Below are 24,934 nucleotides of genomic sequence, written 5' to 3'. Positions count from 1 at the left end.
CAGGGAAATTCCAAATCCTCTTGCAAGACCACTTCCACACTCCTCCTTGGCAGCTTTAAAAATAATATTCAAAGGTAAAATGAGAAAGCTCAAATTGCACTGACCAACACGCCACCAAGTAGTAACAAAGCAAAGATTTCACATAAACACTTAGCACAGTCCCATATGTATGTTCATTGGGAGAGTCTTTTTAAAAAAAGAAAAGAGTTTTCATGTGTTGCAGAGAGGTAATCAGCAGCTGAGATGTAACTGGACATTACCAGTGTTAAGGAAACAATGCGCTATTTGAAGATTATTTAAGAGAGCACTGAACACATAATTAAGGACTGTTGAGTCAAGGCGATGTGCACATCTAATTGCCGTCTCACTGCTTCACTGTGCTTGTGCACGGTCCTCTAATTCATTTTATAGAGACTGGGAAAAACTTTCTCAATTTTACCAGGTGATTCAGAATCAATCTGAAATAAAGAGGCTGAGATAGCCCAGCCAAGGAATCTGTACGCCTAATCACGGAAACCTGTTATTTCTCATGCGGACTGATCTAAGTGTATTCCTTGCAATGCATCTTTCCAAATCCACTAACCCTGGCCAGCACAATCCACTTACTTGCTTTCATGCATGTTGCACAGCTTTACTAGAAAATAGTCCAAAGTCTGAGCATTTTCTTACAGCTGTAGGTACAGCTGAGTTTACTGAGAACAAGAGAACCAGTGAGCCCAACTGGAACATGAATTGCAGCTTTGCAGAGCTCAGTGTTTCATAACAAAGCTGTGCAAGGACCAACCCAGCTCAGCTCCAACATACTGCAGGGCATGAGTATAAGCTGCTGAACTCAGGTATTGCCAATATCTGAATTATGCAAGTCTTGAAGGGCTGGGCGTCTTTCTCAGCAGAATCAAAAATTTGCAAATAAATTTCAGTTTTCATTTAAAAACTTAAAGCTTTTTCTGCCTTATTTTTCCTTAACCCTCGTGACTACCAGGGAAAGCTTTAAAAGATTTAGTAGATGCACCCTAAAGGCTCAAAAACCTTGGGGAGAATAAGAAGAACCTGTTTGTCTTTTTTTTAAGAGTCTCATGACTTATAAGGTGGTATCTTGCTTATGCGAATAGGTGGATCCGATTCATTTTTTGATAGCTTGCATTTGGCAGTAATGTTACCTTTTCCTTACCCTGACATACAATTTTAGTTTTTACTTTCCTTCTGCAAACATGTTCTTCCCCATGTAACAGGTTCTGCTAGTGACAGGTGATTGCCAAATCTTTTTTTAGGGGGAAAACTGAGTTCTGGTTGTTTATTTATTTATTTGCACTCAGAGTGGGTGGGGAAGATCAGCACACAACTTCCACAAAGGAAAAAAAGTCTGAGGTGGCAGGCTTTTGAAATGCCTTGTTTTCTTCTGCTGCAAAAACAGGAGGAGATATCGCAAGGCATGGGAATTCTCACAAAGGAAATATCCCACAATAAATGATGCACAGTTCTGGATATGTTCTTATTCACCCAATTCATAGGGCTTCTCACTCAGCCTCAACAACCTACTCTCTATTTCGGCATCACAAAATGTTGACTCCTTGTTCCTTCGCAGCATGGTTTTCAATAAGTTTTTATTGTACCATGAGTACACATGTGAGAAAATTTGTTCAATTCAGACTATTAAGGCTTTTGTTTTTAAACACTTCAGTAGAGTTTAAATTGTTAAAGACTTTCCTTCTGAAAAGACTGATTAACCTGCTCATATTCTTACTTGTGTTCTCAGGTTATTAATTAAAAGAAATAATCAAGGATGCTTATAAAGTCCTCTGCAATCCAATCTCAATTTGTCATCATTAATTAGTTCAGAATTGCATACAAATGAAGAGCTAACCTGATTAGACAGCATGTTTTACTGGAATTCCTACTTAAGGGCATGAAAGACTTCAGAGAGAAAATTTGTAATATTTTCAAAGTGAACTGCTCATACATACGAAATCACCCTCTCACCTAGCAGCAGCTAATGTTTATCTCTGCAATTTTGGGTGAGTTTTTTTTCTTTTCACCTTTAATTAGGAGCCCATCACCAACCTCAGCAGAGAAGCAATTCTGATGTTGCACTCATCTCCCTCCCAGTCTATCCTATACAAATACTGCTGGTTTGGCAAAGGGTGCCCAGTATCCTAGGACAATAAACCTCCTCCACATAGTATGCAGAACTTGGAAGGAAGAAAAAAACGTTTTCAGAAAAAGATATGATTTGAGGGCTGTTTTCAGAGACATAACGTTTAAACTCAACGAGTACCCTCTCTCCTTTCTCCCACCTCCAAAAGAAGAAACCTTGAGATCTACATGTGATTCCAGATTATTACCTCCAAAGCATCCACTTGGGAGCTAAATGCACAAAGTGGCCAAAAAAATCTGAAGCATCTTCACAGGTCTCTAATCCTCCCATGAAAGCAGCTCTTGCTTTTTAGAGAAATAACCCAGTCCTTTTACCAAGCCCACAACCTTCGCTCCCATGACCTAATCTGACATGACTCAGCCCAAAAGCTCGGATGAGCTCTGGTGAAATGCATTGTCAGACAGGACAGTAGATCCCCTGCCAGTCACCACTGAGCCTTCCCAGCAGGACAAGGAGGGTCAGCCTGGCTCATCCTCTCCCAAAATGGGAAAACGGCGATACCATGGATTTCCTTACTTAATATTGTTGCCCTGGGGAACAGCAAGAAGGAGAAAAAAAGAACTAAGAAACAAGGCTTTCAAGTTTTGGGCTGTTAGTAAGGGTGGGGCCATCAAGTAATTAAACTTTTAATAGGTCACTGCAGTGGAAGAAACTCTTCCAGTTGGGTAAGTTCCTAATCCATCATTAAAAAAAAAAGACGACAGGCATTAATCAAAGCATATGAAGTCACATGAGGGGAATGAGCAACTCCAAGAACTGGCTCTTGCTGAGAGGATGGGGCAATCACGCCTCCTTTCATCAACATTTCACGCAGGTTTCCACATCTCTCAGGACAGCAGTGGGAAAGAGAGCCTTCATGTCCTTCCCCACCCACCCCACTGATAAAGCTGTTGAACGCATATTGCCAACCACTCAGGAGTCCATGTGAAATGAGTTGGTGGATTAATTAGCAGAAGGGCAGAGCTCTGAAGATGGAAAGATGCTCGACTGTGAAAGGCATATTGATTGAAGGTCCCCAGCCAGCACCACAAGCCTGTCATCATTCACTGCCAACATACAGCACATTGCCAGCTCCTAGATCTAGGTCACTTGGCTCAGCACAGGAGCACCTGGACTGTGCTTGCTCCTCCCTGATCAGAAAGCTGTTTGGGACCCCATTCCTTTAGTAAAATACACAGATTTATCTCTAGACAGACTGCAACAGGGCGTACATCTTCATCTGTTGGTATTGCGGTCCATATCAGGGCAGAAGAAAAGGAGGGGAAGCTAAATGTGCATGGCCCCAGGCTGCACATGTTTGGTGACTGTACTCACCAAGGAGAAATTTTATTTATTTTTTTTAAAGCCAGCATGTAATCTGATCTTCTACTACTACCCAGGTCTACATTAAGACTCAGCCTCCAATTCTACCCCAGAAAGCCACTGTCACTGCAGTGAAACATCTCAAGTGCTTGCTTAACTTTAAGCTTACGAGTAGCTCGCTTGTCTTCAGCTCTGCTGGAACAGCCTACAACACACGTTCAAACCTCATTTCAAAAGACCACTTTTCATAGTTGAAAGGACAGCATCAAACACCCTGGTTCCCTGCAGCTGCATTAGATAATTCTTTGTACCACATGTATCAAAAGAGAACGTCTTTTCATATATCCTTCAAAGGACCTTCTCCAGAGCAGTCTGCAAAACTCCAAGGGCAGTATTTTCTTGCTTTGAGAAATGGAAAGCAGAACTGATCAACAATTTCTTTAAAGGGAAGTGAAAATAAATCCTGTGTGTAGTGTGAGTGAAGAAACTTGGACATGAAAACAAGCGTGAACTACAGCAGGGCATCACTCCTAATGCAGATAAGGAAAAGGTGAAATTTCAACATCACTTAAAAATCCTACACCCTTTTATGCATAAAAAAATGGAAAATTTGGTCTTGAGCAGATATATCATACTTTAACCCCATGAAACGCAATTTCCCAAACAAAGTTATTGTTACCAGTTTTAGACAAGTTTTACTGGAAAAGGCTTTTAAATACAAAGGATGCAAACTTACAGTGATTTATTGTTATCTTGCATCTTTTTCCAGAGTGGAGCACACAGGCTCTGCTTTGCTGGCAGCAGGGGCTGGGAGTTTTGTTTGTTAGGTGCAATTCCTGCTAGATTGTATTTAAATCTGAGATTGAAGCAGTTTCTCAGATTAAAAAACAAACAAGCACACACAACAAACAAACAAAACAATCTATACTATTTCTATGCTCTTAGCTTTCAGTAAAATGTATGGGTTTTTTTCTTTCCTTAATAAATAAAAAGTTTAAAAATGAGTCCCTGCTTTAATCAGGTAGCGTGAGGTAGGGCATTATTCACTGCACCTACTCCAAGTGCTTGAAGTAGAGGAAGGCAAATATTGAACATCTTTAAGACAGCAATATTCTCCACTGCAAACATCTCTACTCTAGAGTCCTAAACTACAACAGGACATATAGGTCCAGCAGTGCTGTGTCCTGGGCTACAAGTTTTCTAGAGCTTAAGCAAACAAGCCACCTCCACCAAAAATCAGGAGCTGGGCTTCAGGTTTCAAGCTCCATAGATTTATATATATATATAAGAAAGGTACTATTTTGACAGCAAGAACAAAGCATTAAGGAAAAAAAACAAACAAAAACAAAACCCAAACAACATACATATACATACACACAAGTAACCCGAACACTGCAGGGCTGACCTGAGCTGCTGACACTGGGGTTCCCACACCAGCTGCAAGAGGGGAAGGACACAAAAAAAGAACGTCCTGCACTCCGTGGGTGGGAGCCAGGAGCACCACCTCCATCCCACCGGCACAGCCCGGCATGCCAAACCTCACAAACACCCACAGATGCTGAAGAAAGGCAATGGAAGTGCTGAAGCCATGCTTATGTCCACCCCATATTTTACTCCAGCACACCTGCTAGACCCTAATGGACAACCACTGTTTCATCACGCATAGTCTTTAAGCGACTGTTTTTTGGCAAGGTGTTTAATTCACCTGGGATTTAGTGATATTACAGAGGGTCAAAGTCCCACCACACCCTCCCAGAGCAGCCAAGATAAATCTCTCCCTTATGTGTGACATGTCATGCACTAAAGAGGACATGGGTCACTCTGTTCTTGCACAAGCCTGGATATGTATCATATGAACAGTGTCACTACCAGCATCAGGACCGAAGCCAGAGAAGAAGGAGCAAAGCGATGCTGCGTCCTTACCGTCCACGTTGCTGACTTTGCTGTGCTGGACTGTTGAAATGATACATCAAAGCTGTGAGGTCCTGGGTAGTCTGTGTTGGAAGGGATGGCTGGGGAGGGCGAGAGGGCATCAAAAGTCGAGCTGGGCTGCGCGTAAGGCGAGGGGGCTGTGACACTGTTCTGCGCGTGCTCCGTGTTGTAGGGGCTGGTGGAGGAAGAACCATTCTGGATCTGCTGGTCCATGCTGTTCAGGAGCCCCAGGTTCGTGTACTGTGGCTGGAAGCAAAGAGACGTACAGAAGTGTTACAGATGCAACCTTAGCAGAGGCTGGCTAGCCAAGGCATGGTCTTCATGGTGGAGGACACACAGCATGATCTCAGCACCACTGCACATGTGTCACTCCAAGACAAGGGAGATTTGCAAAGTATATACCCCATTTTACATTGGTAACTGAAAGAGAAAGAAATAAAGCTTCTTGTAGCCACACAGTAGATCAACAGCCAAGCTGGGAAAAAGAGGTGATGTGCAGGGTACCAGGCCACCATGAGGAAACAAGCTCCCCATGTCTAGCAACACCCAGACCAAGACCTTTATGGAAGAACTCCTATAACCTGATAGAAATCACCCGGTTTCTTACAGTGCAACTGGCTCTAGCATGTACAAGGCTACACGGCCTCTGACGGTCTTGTGCTGTATCCATAGACTGCTCCTCTTCTTGCTGATCAGATCCTGCTATACATGGTGACATCTAGAACCTGTAACTCAGGCAGTAACTTCACTGAAGTGTGACTCACTAGAGAAAAGGTTCATAGCACTTAACCAGGTTGCATCATTCACTCGATTCCCAGTGACCGGTCATAGACAGTAACAGAAAGAAATTAAAGGTCTCTTCAAGCAGCATGGAAAGCTTCCCCACATACTTAACAAGCAGCAGTTGCACAGTGTGTAGCACTTAAATGAGCAGACGTGGTTGTGCCCCAAAAGTAGCCTCCAGGCTACAATATATGAAACAACCGAAGACATCAAAGTGAAGGCTAAAGAACAGAGTACAGAAAGGCAAAGGTTAGATTAGGGAGAGGTTAGCAGGAAAATCACATGCATAATGGCCTAAATTCTATGTGCGGTCCTGCTCCCCCACCTCAAAGAGATGAGAGGAGAACAATGTTCAGAGAAAGCTGACAATGAGCAATGAGAGAATGAGCAATCCCTTTCAATGCCTTCCTGTAATGCAGCAGTAGATAACTTTTCAGCCTGAAAAAAAGGCCGAGGAGAGAGGTGGAACGCAGTATGACAGAAGTGGACAAATTCTTAAATTATATGGAAAAAGGCAAATAGGAAATGAATTATTCATGCTCTCTTAATAGAAGAGTTGGGGGCCAAGAAAACATCTTGAGCAGGATTTGGGTTTACACACACCCACGTAAGGTATTTCTACACAAAGCCCACAAATAAACATGAATTTTCTGTCGCACAATGCTGTGGATATTAAAAGCCTACATACGTTCAAAAAAACATAAGACGAGTTCTGCTGGAGAAAAAGCCATCAAGGCAGCGTATCTGATTTTAAAATTCTGAGCCACAAACAGCTGGAAGCTGGGAGAGAACTCTGGGGAGAGTTACACAATTACCCTGGTCTTTCATTCTTCTGAAGGACCCAGTGTTGGCCAGAGACACAGGGCAGCAGGTGAGTGGCACACGGGGTTCAGACAGGTACATGTACTCATCCTTGTATGTGTCCAAAGAGCATTTTTTGTGTCCAGCTGAGGGTGCTGAGCATCCAGAACATTTGTGGTATCCACCCCCAACAGCTCTGGAATCACCCAGGAACATGCAGTGATAAACACACCTGGTTCTTCTGTCAGCTGCTGACATGGCAGAAAGGACTCATGCTCTTCCCCTTGTCCAGGGATCCAAGCACTTCACAGCCCTTCACATCCTACAGCTTCAATTCCCCCCAAAAGTCATCAAGCTCACGTATCTCTCAGTGTTTGAGTCAGTCTGCCCTCGACTTCTCTCATCTTTCCAACAGTTGCTGCTTTACAGAGACAACTCAGCATTATCAGCCAAGCAGCAACGGTTCCCTGAGTCACAGCACCACCCACAAGAACCATAACAAAAAGCTTTCCCAACACTGGAATCCTACCAGCCCTACTGAAGCTCCTCCAAGGACCTGAAAGGGAACAGCACAAGCTATCTGTCAAGCTCACTGTGGACCTTGGACAAGTGGTTTAACACCCCATTTCTTCAGTCATTTCAGCCACGAAGGAAAACAGGCTGGTCCCTTAGCAAAGATGAAGTGTCCTCCCTACACCCACCTTATGCTCTAAGCTGTCCTTCCAGAAAGGGAAGAGGTAAAGAAATTTAAGCCAAACAGAGCTCTTCCTTAGGTTTCTGTCTGCGTTTCACTGGAAGAGGCTAATATTTATGGAGTTTTAATTAAGAGCCCAGCGTGAACCTGGTGCTGTTGGGTCTTCAGCGAGGCACATGAGACTTTCCAGAGATGGCTCAGCTTGATCATATGGGCCCTGGTAGGAGGGAGAAGGTCTGGTAAGGAATGGTACAGAGGACTTTGCTTTGGGAGCTGAGATGGCCTGAAGCAAGAAGGGAGAGCTGGTTCCCTCCCTTGCTCTGCCACTGACGCTCTGTGTCCTTGGGCAAGTCACCTCGCCTCCTCCTCCACCCTCAGCCTACTTCAGGCAGCAAGGTCTGCAGGGCAAGAATTGCTCCTCAGTATGTAAAAAACACTCGGCTTAATGGGCGCTCATTTTGTCTGAGGCCTTCAGGCAGGAGAGCAATAAAAGCAATTACATATTGAATCCTAATCCTGGTGAACCAGTGACTCTGTGTTGCCTCAGGTTAGTCATTTGCCCTCCCTTCCTCAGTTTCCCTGTCTAGAACAGCAAGGATGATATAGGTGCCCAGCACTACTGTTAGATGGGCAAGCAAGTATCTGTGATTAGACTCAAAGCCTGCTAAATAGTTGACCTGCTAAACAGTTGACACAGGAGGAAACAACTCAGACTGGTTGTTCTTCTCCAAAAGGAGATTGCAGCTTTGGCAATGCTGATGACAGTTATGTCTCATCTCCTGCAGGCTATTTAGCCAACCAAGACCTATTTAACGGACTTTCAATACATGTTTTCCCTTGAGGCTAATTCCATACAGAAAGAGCCAGAATGCTAGTGTACTGCACCAGGAACAGGCTTTTTACTGCTCAATACTTTTATATTTAATCAAAAACCAAACCTCCCTGCCCTCTTTCCCCAGAATACCCTAATAAGACCCAAAGACTTCTCAAAAATGTAAAAGTATCACTCAGTTGTTTCATTTCTCACGTAGATTAGCATCAGACACACTCCCTAACCAGCAGAATGATGAAAAGACAGCTGTAACAAAAACAGTCTCCTAAGCCAGCTCAGACACACAGACAGCAAAACAATAGTGTTTCAGCTTTCACTTAAAAACTGTTCCTTCTAATCCCAGGCTGTTTAAGATGACTGAGAAAGAGGACCAAATGGACAGTCAGTGTTAACAAGACAGCACTGTCTGGAAAAGTTGAAGATGCCACCTGGAAGTCAATAAAAAATAATATATATATGTATATATAAATATAAGCGCCTCATTAAAATTTAAGATATCCTTAAGAGAATCAAAGATCCTTTTCATTCCTTTCAGTCCAGGGACCATCTGTCTAAATGTTACCAGCAGAGCAGCCATTCCACTGCATTTATACACTTGCATGCCACAGCCAAATGCCATGTCCCCATTTGCTCTTTAAATAACTATTAATCTCCTTGCACTTATCCCCGTGCTGACACAAGCAGCTGTTGGACTCCCCTTCGCCCCCTCTGAGTCCCACCAGCTTTTCACCTTCCCTGGCCCCTTGCTCCCCTGGCCAGGCAGGTGCTCCATCCCCGGTGACCAAGCCAGTGGTGACAAAGCCGCCAGGTTTGCACTAAACACGTCTCGCAGCTATGCCCCAAGGCGGCCGGCTCAGAGAGTTGTTTGTGCTCAAAGGGTCAACATCTGAATTGCTTGCAAGACTTTTGGAGGAATCAGATAAGGCTTTCAGAGGCACACGCCTTCTGACAACATAACAATTAGAGGGGCAGCAGGCCGGGGAAGGCGCACGCAGGAATTCACCCACCGCCGCCACAATAAAACCCTTTCGGCCCAGCCACGCTGGGATGGTGAGAACAAAGACAGCAAGGGGCTGCGGGCAGGTCTGCAGGGCATCGCCATGCAGGAGGGGTCTGCAGGGGGTGTGTGTGCACACAGCTTCTCTTCACCATTAACAGAAAGAAAAACGACAGGCTTTAATGCAGAAATTAAATCTTGCCAGGTTGATAGCCCAGACTTTAGCACATGCTCATGCTTTGCTGCAGGACCGTTTTAAACAACTGCAGGGTCTAGACCCACCACCTATTCCTGGCAAAAGGAGGATGCTATTTGGTGTAAAGAAGAGAAATGCATGCAAAGCTGAAAGAATGGATTGTCAGTTTTTCAGTACCTTTGTTCTCTATTTTGTTACCTCCATCAGGTTCCTGAAACTATTAATAATCACTGAGGCATTACAAAAGCCTTCACACGAATTCAACTGCAAATAATTAGAGTGCTACAATTAGATCTTAGGCTACATATTTCGGAACATCGTTTCAATAATGTATCTTGAACTATCGCTTTCACTTCCTACAGACTCTCAGCTTTGCTTTCAAGCTTTCATGGTAACTCACACTTCTCGATTAGGAGAGTCACGGTTTCACTGGAGAAGCTACTGAATTAAAAAACAGATTGAAAACTGCAGAATTGTTCAACCACGGTTCTGCTGTCAGGGGTACAGATCTTCCTAAGGAATGCCAAGGACAATGCAAGGCAGGAACCCTCCTGACCCAGCAGCTCCAGGGCACTTGCCACAAGAGGGCAATGCAAATGCTCCACCACACATGGCAGAGCTGATGCGCTGGAGATGATTCCCCAACCCACCCAATCTGGGGCCCTTCTTACCCTGCCCTACAGCAAGAACACACCCCTGTTTTTTCAGCCACAGCCCATCGTGTTAATTGATAAGGTTATGAGACAGATCTGCAAAGAGATCCCCAGTATGAAGGCACAAAGGAAGTAACACAAACGAAGAAAAGTTCTCAAGGGGACTTCCATGCCAAAAATCCCCTAAATTACACAGCTCCACCTATTAACTACCCGTTATCAACCTTTCAGATAAAGTTTTGAGAGCTTCTCCACTTGAGAAAATAAAGGAAAAGTTACCATCTTCAGGTACAGAACACCTAGAAGCCTTCACCCTCTCAAAACCCTTCTCTGTATGTATCTCCAAAAGAACACGCATCTATGTTGTACACACATACTGACAAAATTCTGCTTTTTACTGCTGGATCTATGCAGCTCAAGAACATCATCCAGTTACTCGAAAGGCAAAATACCACCACTGGTGCTTATTCTCCAAAGATACGAGATGATAAAACTTGTCAGCAACAAGATTTTGCAAGGCACTTCGCTAGTTCTGTGCTTAACTGTACCATGACTGGTGCAGTAGTTGCAGTACTAGTGGGAAGCAGCTTGCAGAGATAATTCAGTGATGGACCAGGTAAAGATTCAGATTCCTGTTGGAGAACAGCTCTCAGAAGCAGCAGATAAATGTTTTCCAGATTACTTGATGCCTATCCAAGTCAGAAGACAGACACTTCAAATGTATCAAGGAAGATTTAAATAACCTAGTTGTTCAGACCTTCCTAGCACAGGATTTTAGTAGGTGAAAATAAAGCATTTAAGCTCAACAGAAATGCTTCTATCATACTTATTAATCAAGATATTGCTGACTGCAAGACTATGCAGCTTTGCCAGTTGCTCGGAAGGCAGCTGATACAGTACTCTATGTAGGCGCACTGCTTGTACCATGACAAAGAAGTGCCAAGAAATAAAGGCCTCCACCCATCCCCCTGAGCAAAGATCAGGGCTGAAGCCGAAAGAGGTATCTAACTGGCTTATCACACTGAAAGGTATGATTTGGTTTGCATCTCTAGCCTCTTTTCTCATCAGAAAAAGAAAGATTGAAAAACTTCTTTATGCATCACAGTTTCCACCCAGCTCACGAACACCTGGGCTCTGCTCCTTTCAGGAGAATCCAGCTCAGTTTGGACATTGTTCTGGTCCCTTCCAAGCAAGGAGGGGTAGATGTGTGCAGTCATTTAAACACGAGATCAGGCCCAGATCCCCATGGAGAGCCACTGACAGGTCTCACAGCCCCTGCACTCCCCCCAGCTCCATTTCTAAAATGGTAACAAATCCTGTAGGTCTATTTTGAAGAGGTTTTTCCCCAGACCTACTGTTCAGCTAAATACTCGGAAGCCCACAAATAAAATTATAATGTGTAACATATACCCAATGGAAAGAGCAAGGGGCTTTGGTTGAACCAATCTATCAACAATTACCAAGATAGGTTCCCAGGCACTATAGCTCCTAAGCTCTAATTACCATGTGTCATGACTTCTAGCACTATAACTAATTAATTTGATTTGAGTAATCTTACTGTTGGGTCATTGCTTTTCTCAGGCAAATAGGAGACTATTTCACATCCCAGCAGCATTACAGGTTCCCAGCACAATGGAGCAGCACTGGAGTAGAATTGGCCCTCGAGTCAGTAGTGCCTGCCCTGGCTATTAGACTTGATGCAGCATAACCAGACATTTAATATCTCTTCAGCTGAATCCCACCTATAAGCAGGGAGCACAAGCATTTCTGCATACTGCCTCCTGCATCTACAGGGCTATGCAATAAGCATGACCACAGTAATTTTAATAAACTAAATTCAGGAACACATAAAGCACAACTTAAAGAAAACAGAGTCCTCCATTTCACCTAGCCGGGGGGAAGTGGGGGGGTGTGGTAATAATAATTAAAAAAAAAAAAGAGAGAGGGAGAGAAACCAAACAATGACTCCCCTTTCCCCCCTGCAAAAAAAACCCACCAATTGTTTAGTGACCAACTGAAATCGTGTCACCATGTTTATAGTTCAGATACACAAGCTTAATAAGTTGCCTGCTCTGCCTACTTAACACAGCATCCCTTCCTTTCCAGCAGTCTCCGATCAGCCCTTTGACAGCGTCCAGCCTGGTAGACAACACACTACATGTGCTAAACAGGAGAAATCAATGCACATCAGTAATTTGTAACACGCACCATTGCACTTGAAAAACACTACGGTTTGTATACTGGGGAGAGGAAGGAAAGTCTGGGTGATTTTCACTAGGATTAGCTGTTTCACTCTGTGCACCATGCTGCATCTACATCCTTTAGGTTTACACAGGCAGCACAATTTTAAGAGCCATACCCAGTGAGGTTGCAGCTCACATGTTTCCACTGAGACACGGTTCTGTTGAACTCAACAGAACTTCTTGTTCAAGTAAAACTCCGCATACATAGGTATTTGTAGGCTTGGAGAGTGAGACAAATAACAAAAAAATCCCATGAAGGCAAGTTTCTGTCCATTCCCAAAGGCTGTAAGCTTTGGACTCGTCTTGTTCCCCCCAGCTGTAATTGTTTTCCTTTTTAGCTAAACGTTGAGTTTTGCCCCTTGGTTAATTCATTTAACTCAGCAAGAAGTATTTTTCAGCCAGAAGCAGGGTGCCTTTTAAAACAAGCACAGCCCAGAGCAGGAATGCCTGTAATTCCTGGCTCCTACCACCTGCCACAGGTTCACGTATAAGAGCTTGTCTAATTCCAGGATTATGAGAATGACAGTGTATCCCCCTTCACTCAAATATTAAGTCTGGTCATCCTACATTTGCAGATATTTCTAAGTATTTTCCAGCACATGTAAAAATAATATCACTGACTTCCCTAAAGCTGTATTTTAGGCTTAAAAAAAAATAAATCTGAACTGAGTTCTTGAAAAAAGTTTTCCGTGCATTGAAACCAACTTCACTTCTGAATGTCAGACCATTTTATGCAGGCTTTCATCAGAACATCTAGGCTATGCTTAGTTATTTTGAAAATTCAGACAGTTTAAACAGAAGAATGTCCAAAATCCACACCCCTGCACACAGATAGTCATTTCTTTACTCTAAACTTGTACACAGCAATTTATTTGACATGTAATTGAAAACATATATAAAAAAAGGAGAAAAAAAACAAAACAAAACACCAAAAAACATACAATATAGTCTCTATGCGATGCAAGAAATCATGAGACATCAGAACTCCATGATCTTAAAGCAAATTGGTTAATAACCCAAATGCACAGCTTCCTAAAACTAAAACAGAGGCCATGAGTTTACTATGTTCTCTTATTACCAGCTGGACAACACAATGTCAACAAAGATCTGAAGAGCCATAAAGTACAGACGATTTGGAAAGGCACCCCCTCTTGCTCCCAAGAGATGTAAATACAACTGAAGACAAAGACCTACATCATGAAAACCAGAAAAAGACGGAGAGATTTCAGCAAGGCATTTTTGCCTGTTTTCAGCAGCTGAGAACTGTAGGTATCCAGAAATCCTATGTGCTGTGTTTGTAGCGAAACATTGAAAAGTTGGATTAAAAAAAAAAATTAAAAATCTGGAAATATAAGATTAAAATACAATGGGAGAAGTGGGGAGGAGAAGCAGGGATTAAAGCTGCCTTGTTTCTTGAACTCTTTACTGGACGGTAACCATCGATGGTTATCAGTCATTTCAGACATGCAGCATTTTATTGTGTTGAGAGAGCAGCATTGGGCAGGACAAGATATCTGTGTGTCATCCACAGTGAAAGGCTGCAGACACTGTAACCACCAAAGCATGGCCATAGGGCACAAGGACAACAAATAATCAGGGTCAGAATAGTACCAGGAGTTGAAGTTAGCTTCCAAATTGGTCATTATGCTCAATAAAATCAGAATATGCTGGCTTTCAGACACCAAAGTCAAATACTCCAGTTCGGTAGCATTTTAATCAGAACAAGGAATTCAGATCATCTGCAAGTAAAATAAGTCCAGCAGTTAAACACACACCAAAAAAAGAAAAAAAAGAAGAAAAAAAAAAAAGCAGCCACACACAAACTCCCCACACCCACTCTTTGAAGCGTGGTGCAACTATGGAATATAAGAATTCATAAGAAGAGTTATAGGAGGGCAAAGGGCAAATTAAAACAAGTTACAGCAAGCAAAGGAAAAGGGTTACACTCCAGCACGAGAGTCCCTATAGATTAAAAGGAAGAAAAGAAAGATCTACTGGATTTTCTATTGTATGGGGCCACTTCATCTTTCCAAATCAGGTGAGAAAACTCCTGGATGAAGTTCTCAAAATCCTGAGACACCACACAGCAGAATGAGAAGCTTTCAAGACTGGGGAGTCAAGAGAACTGGCTGCCAAATTCTGACTATGCACTAACTGAAGAGAACAAAAGGAGGTAGGGTTTTGCCTTCCAACACTTCATTTTGTATACTAAAGCAGCTCCTGAGCTGCACCAAGCTGGCATTGCCTGCACCCAAGGATCTATTGGGGTTCAGTACAGCAGCACACATGAAGCCAGGAGACCATTCTAACCACCCTCCTTCTATGGTACGCATTTGAAACAGCTGCACACCACTGCTGCAACCCACTCCTGAGACACAAGCAGGGGGTTTAATATGGTGTTTTTCAAAGATGCCAGGCTGTGCATACACCAGACCCAAATGATGGTCTTTGAGAGAGGGGTGAGAGAGTGTGTGTGTATAAGGACACCATGTGAATGCAAAGGCAATGCTTCTTCCACAGTGACACTCCATCAGCCTTACAACCATCAAGAATGTTTTCCCCAACCATTTAAATCAGATTATCACATATTCCACACACATAGGATTTCCACAGGGCTCCCTAGTATGGGCCCTTCAATGTCTAACACCACAACAAAACCCACTTCTCAGTACTTTCCTCCCTGTCCAATACTGCTGACTTCAGCAAACACCAGGACACATGGTGCCACAGCCACTTAGACAAGGCTCAGCTCCAGAGATCTACATTTGAGGTACTCGGCTGGACAGACCTTTCACTATCCAAACAGAGAGGTTGATAGATTCATTGCTCAAAAACGCAACTGCTCACAACAGAAAGACAGGAATATTTTCTGCCCAAACAGACCGTCCATAATTATAGTGGTTCCTTCTTGCAATAACCAAGTTAGCTAAGCTTACTGCAAGGAATTTCATTCACCCTCACAGTTACTGCATGGAATAACAGGGGTTCTTCCACATTTTAAGTAACAACATACCTACTAATTTCCATCCAATACCACGTTAAACTTCCCACCCCTCCAACTTGAACATTAACAGTTTCTTTCAGACACAGAGCACAATGGACTGACACAGGCTCATCTCAACAGCTTTCCCACCTTAATATTCAAGTCATAGTTTCCTGTTTGAAAAATATTAGATCACACCTAGCCAGTGTATGTTCTAGTTTCCTTTATAAGAACTTGTTGCACACTTATCTGCTGTTGAAAGAGGATGGAGGGAAATTAGCTCATCTATTTGTTCTCATCAGTCACCAGCAGCGCTCCCGAGGGAGTCAATTCTTATGCTACAGGTAAAATGCAGAGTAACACTGCAGCAGTGAGAAATCACAGTAAAGGCTTGCTGTGGCTGTTGAGGATCTCGGACATGAATTTGCAGAATCCAAAGTTTACAGAGCAGTCAGCCAGAATTTTATTATTTTTGTTGAGTAATCACACCCTCCCCCCCAAATACTTTGCGATGAAGACGCCACATTACCTAAAGTATTTAATAATTTGGGTTTTTTTTAAGTCATCTCCCAGACACCAGAGAGATCCACTTGCTGGTTTGACACTTTTGTTGGCAGCGTGCCTAAGCCTTGTAAAGCTACATGTTGGGAAAGCGCATCCACCTATTCCTATTGTTCTGTTCGCCTCCGCTCCCAAAGCATCGCACCAGCCCCGTGCACCAGATCCCTGACGCAGCTGGACGGCAGCTCCGCAGCGCAGGGATCTCTGCCCAGCGCTGCACCTCCTCCCCCCTCCCTGTTCCCAGAAGTCGGCAATATTCTTTGTATTTACTTCCTAGATGTGGATTAAAACTAAAAGATTCATATCTACTGAGACACAATCCATCCCTTTCATTCCCAGACACTACCCCACCATAAAATATTTCCCCTTCCCTCCCCAAACTGGGCGTTTCCTCCCACTCTCTTGCCCTTGGTAAAAACATTCATCTTCTTGCCATCTTGAGGAAGTTGGATTCATCTCAAATTTCACCAAGTCCCCTTGTATACCACTTCCCAAAGTCCTTGGGGGGAAGTTTAATCCGGATCCAAACTCTGGAATCAGTCCCAAGAGGCTGCTGGGCTCCAATCCGTGCATTAATTTTCAAGCATGCTCAGCCTTGCCACTTGGGTCCACTTCCAAACAGAGCAGAAAACTGAGCACAAGCCCAGAAACACATCACACCTCGAGCCATCTATTGTAGATACTAACACACACATCCTGGTTCAAACACTGCTCCTTCAGTTGTACCACTAAGACTCCAGATGAAACAGCAATGGCAGGGCATTTGCAAAAATACAAGATACCATAATGTGTTCTTGGATCAACTCAAAAATTACTCAAACCTAATATGAATTTCAAACAAACAAACCACACAACACATATAATGTGTTTTGCTTGCTTGTGTATGGAGCTTACAACAATGATAAGTAATTTCAAACAAAATCATCAAGTTTATATTCAAGTTCCCAAAGAGGATTCAGGCTTACTTTGCCAATGCCAAGGAGCTGAAGCTTTCATGTGTATTATCTGAGACTCCCTGAACAGTCATTTCTTACCGATTTTGCTCCTGATATCAGAAGCCTTACAGAAATAAAATTCTAATTGTCTTAAATCTCATCCTGCTCTGTTTGCTCCTTGCACAAGGTAATTACAAGCAGCTAAGCCAAACCTGGAAAACCCCTCAGGGTCTTCTTTAGAAGAGAGTTGAGACTCTCCCCAGCACTTTGTTTATAAGAAATAGGTTCACCCTTACATTTCACTGCACTTTCTTCCCATGGCCAAATCACAAGCTGCAAACTCTGTCTGTCCCGGGCTGCTCTGCTAAGGCTTTATCTATGGTTTGCCCTGACTGGAAAGCAGGTCTCCAATCCCTCCAACAGTTACAGCATCTTTTTTCAGCACAGCAAAGCTCTGATGGGAAGCTCCATTTGGGAGACTAAAGACTGGAAGATTTATCAGAACACATTTAATACTATAACTGAAGAAACCAAAACAAAACAGGAAGGTTTTGAAGAACAGCAAGTTTATTCACTTGGAGAGACCTACCCACATGCCTAACCATGGCTGAGCTCACGTATCACTCAACAGATCACGGCCCTGGTTAATTGTCAAGGGATCGCAAGACAATCATAGCACCAAGACAGCAGAGAATCTAGAAAACACGTGCAAGTGAAAAAAAGAAGTTGAGCCTCAAGGACCTTGGAGAGAAATTATTTTCCTCTTAATTCCACTTCATACCAAAAGTGACTTGACAGCTAATACAGGCCAAGTGGCACAAAAAGCTTGAGCTCACTTCTCTGCTGGAGAGGATGGAGCGTGGTGTTGCTGTTGGTATATGAGAAGCTCCTCTCCTTTCTGATGATTTATGCAACCTCGCTTTAAAAGAGTTACATTCATTTTATTGCCTACTCTGCACATTCTTAAAAGGCGTTGGAGGCAGTGCCAGAAAAATAACAGGGCTTAACAATGCCTAGTGCAAATCCATCAGTGCAAGAGCTCCTTTCTGAAGCGTTTCCAGTGGGAACATTTTATAAATAGAATTTAAAATTTCCTTTGAGCCAGGCAACACCTGCTTTTATTCAGCCCTTCACGATAATGAAATAAGTAGTTTCTCCACTAGTTATAGCCAGTGACTTCCAGAGCAAAGAAAGCACAAAGCACATGGTTTACACCCTTTCACATCCCACATCCACAGCTTTCCTGCTGCAGATGCCATGTCTTCGTCATGGAGCTAGTGAAGCTTTTGTCTCACAGAAAACAGAGCCGCAATTGATAATAAACCCTTCTGCTAGGCATAACTTGGCAGACACAACCCAAAAGGTCACTACCAGATAGGTTGAAACACACACTAGGTAGACAAAGCTTTGTTCTGTTGGCCTCTCTACACGCAAGGGCAGGGAGAAAAGAAAAGCAATTTAACTTGACTCAAAACCGTTACTTCATTATTCAAAAATAAAAAGTGAATTGAAAGAAAAACAGCTCCTGAGGGAGCTTGGCAATAACATAACTGAGCTTATGTTGGAAGAAATCAGAGAATTCAGGTGTTGGTGACACTGTGGAAGATTCAAGCCATCATACTGGTAAAAATAACCCATCAAAACAGCAGTTCTTGTATTCCCCAAAGAATAATCTTGAACAGAATGCATATGGATAATTCCATCCTGTCTCAACTGAGGCAAATTTACAGCAAATAAAAATGGATCAGCTACAACCACCAGTTCAAGATGTAAAACATCCTCACTGTGCTGCAATGGCAACTCTTTTTCCATCTCTTATAGTGAAAACTTTTTCATTCCATAAGATTTCTAGTATTAGTTTCTTGCCAAACGAAGCAAGCTGACAATTTGCAAGCAACTGAGAAGATCCACTGTCCCTAATTTCATACTGCTTATGAACCCTCATTTTGAAGCACAGAACAGTTTAAAATGGAGATGAAATTTCCAATCTGATGCCTAGTGTACTTGTGTTACTGTGCAAACCACAAAACGTGTGTTACTGAGCAGTAACAACACTTTATACACAGCCGAACTATCCTGATTTCTGCAGAAGTATCGCGCGCCGCACACTGAGAAGTTAAAGCTCTGCAGAAGGACAGAACATCGTGAGGTTTTGCTTTTGTCTATTAAAGGTCACATTCATTCTTTTCACCTACATGCAGGTTACAATCAGTTTTTTCTGGGCTACACGCACAGATTCAGACTGCTGAGGTCTAGTCTCTCCATCTAAAGCAAGGAGAGGATTTCTCCAGGTAACATCCCCAATCCACTGCTCAATATGAGCCACGTTACCTTTACTATCAAGACTGGTATCACCAACGTTTTTCAGTCCCCTATTATAAAACAGAATATTATCTATAGCATGACAAACCTGCTCCAATAAGTAGTTGGAAACATACTCTTGCCCTTCTCTGTGTTTCTCCACAGAGTGGTCCTCTTGTTTCAGCTGGGAGAGAGATGGCAGCACATGGCAATAGGCAGCTCTCAGCTTCCCACTGGCCATCTCTCTAGACTCCTTTAGTCTCTTCAATGACAGACCCAAATGGGGCAGCAGAATCCACTGAATTTCTCCAAACAAAAGATACAGGTGTACCTATCCTTCGGCTTTTCTATCTCAGGTTAAACCTTTGCAACTAGACCGCAGTTTTAAGACCTCTCAGAGGAAAAGGGCCTCTGCATCCTTGCAGAAGGCATTTGCAGCCCAAGGATAAGACACATGCCTCACAAGCCTGCACAGAAGATGTCAAATGACAAAAATTTTAGTCCCTTAAGTGCAATTACAGCAAAACCAAAAGACAGATGCACAAAAAGTATAGCTGGAATTGCAGCTGGGCTCCGTCAAGGAACACAACTCCCAATGCATCTTCCTAATTCTTCTTCCTAAAAAGAGGCTGTGCCCAAACACGAGGTGTTGATATCATTCCAACAAAGGCCACTGAATGGCACGGCACTGGTTCTCTCCCAGAGAGCAGGAGTTGTCTGCCTGCTTGGAGCCAGCAGAAGCCTGAGACATCTTCACAAATAGGAGGAAGGACGAGGAAAGAGGGTCAGGTTTAACCAAAACCTGCCTTAAGAAACTCATTTGGCTTCATATAGCATTTATCTGAGTGCTTTCATCTCAGCGTATGACAAGATGTGGGGCGCAGAGGGTAGTGGACAGATGAGCTTTTCTCCCTAGTACCTCCAGACTGGAGGAAGGGAGCAGGTGGGCTGTTCTCCTGGGCAGTGACCAGGCAGCGTCCCTCAGAGACCGCTTCTTTCACCCTAAGTCTGCTCAAAAACCACAGAGAACAGGCTGCAGGAGGCGAAAAGCTATTGCTGAATGCAGTCAGGGTGACCATTGACATATCTCCAAACCAGCCAAGGAATGTAGCACCAGAGGGGCCACAGCTTTGTCCACTTAAGTCAGTCACAGCCAAACCCAGGCTGACAGCGAGGACCATAAACCACAGTCACACGTTTCCTACATAGCTCAAAAAATTAGCTACATCTCATTTTACAGATTCCTTAAACTTAATGCCCCACATAGAGGAACATTTTTGCATCTCACTGAGGAGACCACACTCCCTCAGAACATCCTTCTACACCACTCCAAACGTCCACATGGTTGCTCCTACAAAGAGGAATGACTCACATCCATGGCACTACAGATCAAACATATGCATCCGAGTTATTATTTAAAAAGCACGGGGGCAAATAAAAACAAAGCTAAAAACGCACCCTCTATCCTAACTCAATCAAAGATACTTGCAGAAATCAAGCTACAGCTTCTTTTTTTTCTTTTTTATTTTAATTTCCAGTATGAAGGAATGCTGCCAAAAAGCCATAAAGCAGAGCGCAAGATGTTTTAGTATAAAACTAGCTTCCTCCATTCCCCTCCCAAAACTATGATAAAAATCTTAACGGAAAGAGATTCTTTAATTTGACTTTCTCCCAGAAAGAGCAGGAAGATCTTTGGGAAGGCTGAAGGATATAATCAAAAGTCACGGCTCATATTTCTTATCAGTGTTTGAACAAGATATGTTTATTCTCTTGGCAACACTTTAATTTCATTTTAGCAAATACTCCAAACTCTGCATCATCATCTCAGTCAAACTAGAAAAGAATCCAGAGTCCCCAAAGGGAATCTCTGTTGCTCTCATCCTACCCTCCCAGCATCCAGGAAACTTAGACAAGACTGGACAAACTTGCAGGTACCCTCTTCACACCCAGTTCTGTGCATGCTCCCCCGCAAACATTACTGCACAGCACCTAAAACCACCAAGTGTGGAGACAAGGTAGGAGAACCATTTGAGATCCAAAGGGTTCCTGTTCATCAGCACCTCATCACCCCATCATAACCACCCCAACCTCTCTCTCTCCTTTTCATATCTCCTACTCATAAACACACAGGAATGCTCTGGAAAGGATATCCTGGGTCATCAAGTCCATTGCTCTGCCAACAAAAAGCTTAATTTGCCTTATAGTCAACCCAGATCAAATGCTAGCTTAGATTAAGCTGGAAAAGTGGTTGGGGCAGGTTCCGCCTCTGGCCTTTCAGGGCTATGATTCACTTCTCCAACACCCTTCTCCCTTGTCTCAACAAAGTTTTACACATTTGGGAGGAATATCTTATCTCATGGCAGCACTCAGCGCCACGCTCGCAGGTACGGGTGCCATGGGCGATGGTACCAGCTCCTTGCCCCGACCACGCAGCCCAGGCTGGGGCTTGCACAAGGGTCAGTTCCCTGTCTACAGGGTGAAATGTACTGCACAGCTGGTGGGCACAGAGGGCAGAGCTCAGTGCCCACCAGCAGGCAGCAAACATTCCAGGGCAGCTGGGCAAAGCACCCCCAGAAATGGGCTTTGGGTGGGAGAGGACCCTCCATTCTCCATTTTAAAATTTGACTTCAATGGCAGGCGGGGAGGGGGGGAAATTTACTTCCTTACCTTTTGTCTGTTTTTAAACCCAAACCAGAGTCTATACCAAATTTTTCATGACTTGGTATGGTCATTTTCTGCCCAATCCAGCAACAGATCTACAAACTAAAATCCAGCAAGCACCAGTTGCTACAAATGCCTACTTCTGTTTCCACAATGAGAACTTTTTATTTATTAATTTATTTATTTTTAAGGAAACTATGCCATAGCCCACATCTTGTTTTCAAGATTACAATGGGTGAGGTTCATCATCACCAATATATTTAAATTGAACATTAACATCTGTCTCTCAAAACAAGTCATTAGAAAGTCTGCTCTTTCTCCAAAATAAGGCCAAGTCAAGGCTATTTGGGCACATAACGCTTCACTGACTGAACAAAGTCAGTGCTCCATGTTCAAACCCAAGAAGGGGAAAGGGGGGTGAGATGGGGAGGAAGGAGAAAAACAAGAGTCAGATCTAAAGCTCTTTAAAAAACCCTCCATTGACAGCAACAGTGACGAGCGGCATTTGAGCGGAGCGAGAACACTCCTGAGCGCATCGCTTCCGACAGATGAGCCCAGCAAGTCAACCATAGGGACTCACAGCCCCACCGCTGCTATTCAGCGAAAGTTGATCAGATAGCAGCAGACAAATAACGCCAAGCAAACACTCCAAGAAGCGCTCTCTCCACATTTAAGAGTTTATAATTAACCCGGGGGCAAAAAAAGAGTCACCAATTCGGGTCTTCTGCGCAGCAGCAGCAGGTAGGAACCGAGCACAGGGTGGGTGTCTGTGCTCCCTGCAGAAGTGGGGGACGGGGAAAGCACGCAGGTTTCAGTTTAACCTGCGCTCTCCCCGAGTCGCAAACCCGCCATCCCAGGCATGCAAACCCAAGGTGTACTTTTAACAGGCTTTTCCTTGCCAGCTATCACATCTCCCAGCCACACTCTCAGCCTTGCAACTCCTATTTTGTTTTCTTTTCCAAGTGGCTGAGCTTCTGTCTGCTTCGGGTCTTGCAACCCGTGCCCTCCACTCCAAGCGATTTCACCAGGAATACACACACACACACACACACAGAGGAGCTTTTGCTGCATTGCCATTCTGATAAGTGTCAACACAGCTGCTGTCTCCACTGGAATGTAAACCAATATTGTCGCTAGATCTCCCTCAACCCCAGGTAACTTCCTCAAAGATTTGCACAGCGCGTAGCAATTCTCTCCACTTCCACCTTACAAAGCATCGACCCAGTTGGTTAAAAGCATTTCAATTAAAAGCACAAAAATAAAGAGTAATCAAAGCTCCATCTGCAGTTTGCGTTCCACTCACGCCCATGCAGTGCAAAGGGCTGTAGAAAGCAAAATGCATACATTGTACGTGCATTCATTCTCATATATTTAGACAAACACCCTGTGTAAAAATATCTCGCTGCCGCTGTGAGTCGTGAAGCAAGATATTAAGAGCACTGAGTAAAAGAGTTACTGGTGTGGACGCTAATGCAACATTTGCAGCAGAGGACCTTTGTTTGCATGTTATTTTACTCAAAAAGGTAACCTAAGAAGGGGTTTATAATGCATTTTCAGTTATTTCCTAGATACCATACACTTTAACAATGAGCAGTAATTTCAGCAATAAAAGACTAGTAAATGAGTTATAAAGCAGTCAGAGATAGTGTTCAGACTGCTTCAGAAATGCAATCTGTATTCATCGCCCTCAGTAAGCGACTGCTTTGCTTCTCCAATGGAAGAAAACCCTGCTGGGCTGATCATGGTTTCCAAACAAATTCACTGTCCCAGATCTAAAGATTCAAAGTCCACTCTCATCCCAGTACATAGCCCAGCAAACTGCTTCCCACTGTAAAGTGCAAAAGTTTCAAAAACCAGATGTGTATTCCACACCTAACTTCAGGACTACAGGGTGAAAAATAACAAAAATTTGCACGCATTCACTAAGAATAAAAATATATTAAAGATATGATAGCTCAAACCTAGAATCCTTACCTCACTATACTGGGACTGGGCATTGTTTTCCAGGTACAACATGTTAGCAGTCAAATTGATCAATGCTGCTGTCCTTTCTTCTGGCTCCAGGATTTTGACAAACACCTCCCACCCCCTAGAAGACCCTAAAAATATGTGATGCTACTTGGAAGATAACAGGACTCGGAGTGTGCCTCTCTGCATAATTGAAGTTTCCCTTATATACCTAACTATAGGCAAGGAGGAGGAGGTGGGGCTCTCCTGCCTTACCTGTCCAATCTGTCAAAGTGCCACCTGGAGTCCTCCACTCCAATGGAGAGAGGCCTCTCCCAGCTCATTAAGTAGTTAGAATTCCTTATCACCAATCTCTAAAAAGCAAAGGGAAGGGAAGGGGGGAAAACAGAGAAAAGAAAAGAAAAAAAAAAAGAAAAGAAAAAAGAAAACAAGACAGAGAAAATAAAGCAAACCATAACTTTCCCCTGTCACTTTTCTATAAGTTTGGTTACTCAAAAGACAGGTACGGAGTTGCTCCAAAGAAGCCGTTTCAAGAAACTTCTATTTATTTATTTTTTGATAAGTCTCCGGGGTTTTCTTCAGACACAGGCTTTGCTGCTACCAAAGCCCAAAACGTTCAGGAAGAGACTTAGATGAGACATTCAAGATCAGCAGTGCAGTAACAACAGCTGAGCCTCTGGCTGCTGCAGCACGCAGGTTTTGGACAAAAAAAAACAAAAAAACAACAAAGCAAACAAAAAACCTAAACAAACAACCACTCACAAGGAGCTTTCTGAGAAGCAATCACTGTTTCACACAACATAATCCAGCTACATGCTCTGTCATCTGTGTGCTCTCACCCATGCTCACAGCCAACGGGTCTTTTGTGCTTGCAGGACATCACTTATGTTTTTTCCCTCCTTTGCAACTGCTTCTAACTCACGCCACAGTAATAAAC

The 24,934-nt window shown here is 43.4% G+C and overlaps 1 protein-coding gene across 11 annotated transcripts in view; it reads right to left on the bottom strand.

Moving 5' to 3' along the window:
• TP63 (tumor protein p63) overlaps nt 1–24,934 on the bottom strand; it is a 140,927-nt gene that overhangs the window by 46,226 nt on the left and 69,767 nt on the right. For 6 of the 11 annotated variants that reach the window (XM_065073569.1, XM_065073562.1, XM_065073568.1 and 3 more), the window contains one exon: nt 5,381–5,635. In XM_065073569.1, coding sequence (XP_064929641.1) covers nt 5,381–5,635 — 255 coding nt within the window. Of the gene's footprint in view, nt 1–5,380; nt 5,636–24,003; nt 24,259–24,934 lie in introns of those variants that run through there. The other 5 variants (XM_065073567.1, XM_065073572.1, XM_065073570.1 and 2 more) reach the window with 3 other exon arrangements.

Source organism: Columba livia, chromosome 9 (assembly GCF_036013475.1).
Source record: "Columba livia isolate bColLiv1 breed racing homer chromosome 9, bColLiv1.pat.W.v2, whole genome shotgun sequence".
NCBI lineage: Eukaryota > Metazoa > Chordata > Aves > Columbiformes > Columbidae > Columba > Columba livia.
This window is presented reverse-complemented; position numbering and strand designations above follow the sequence as displayed.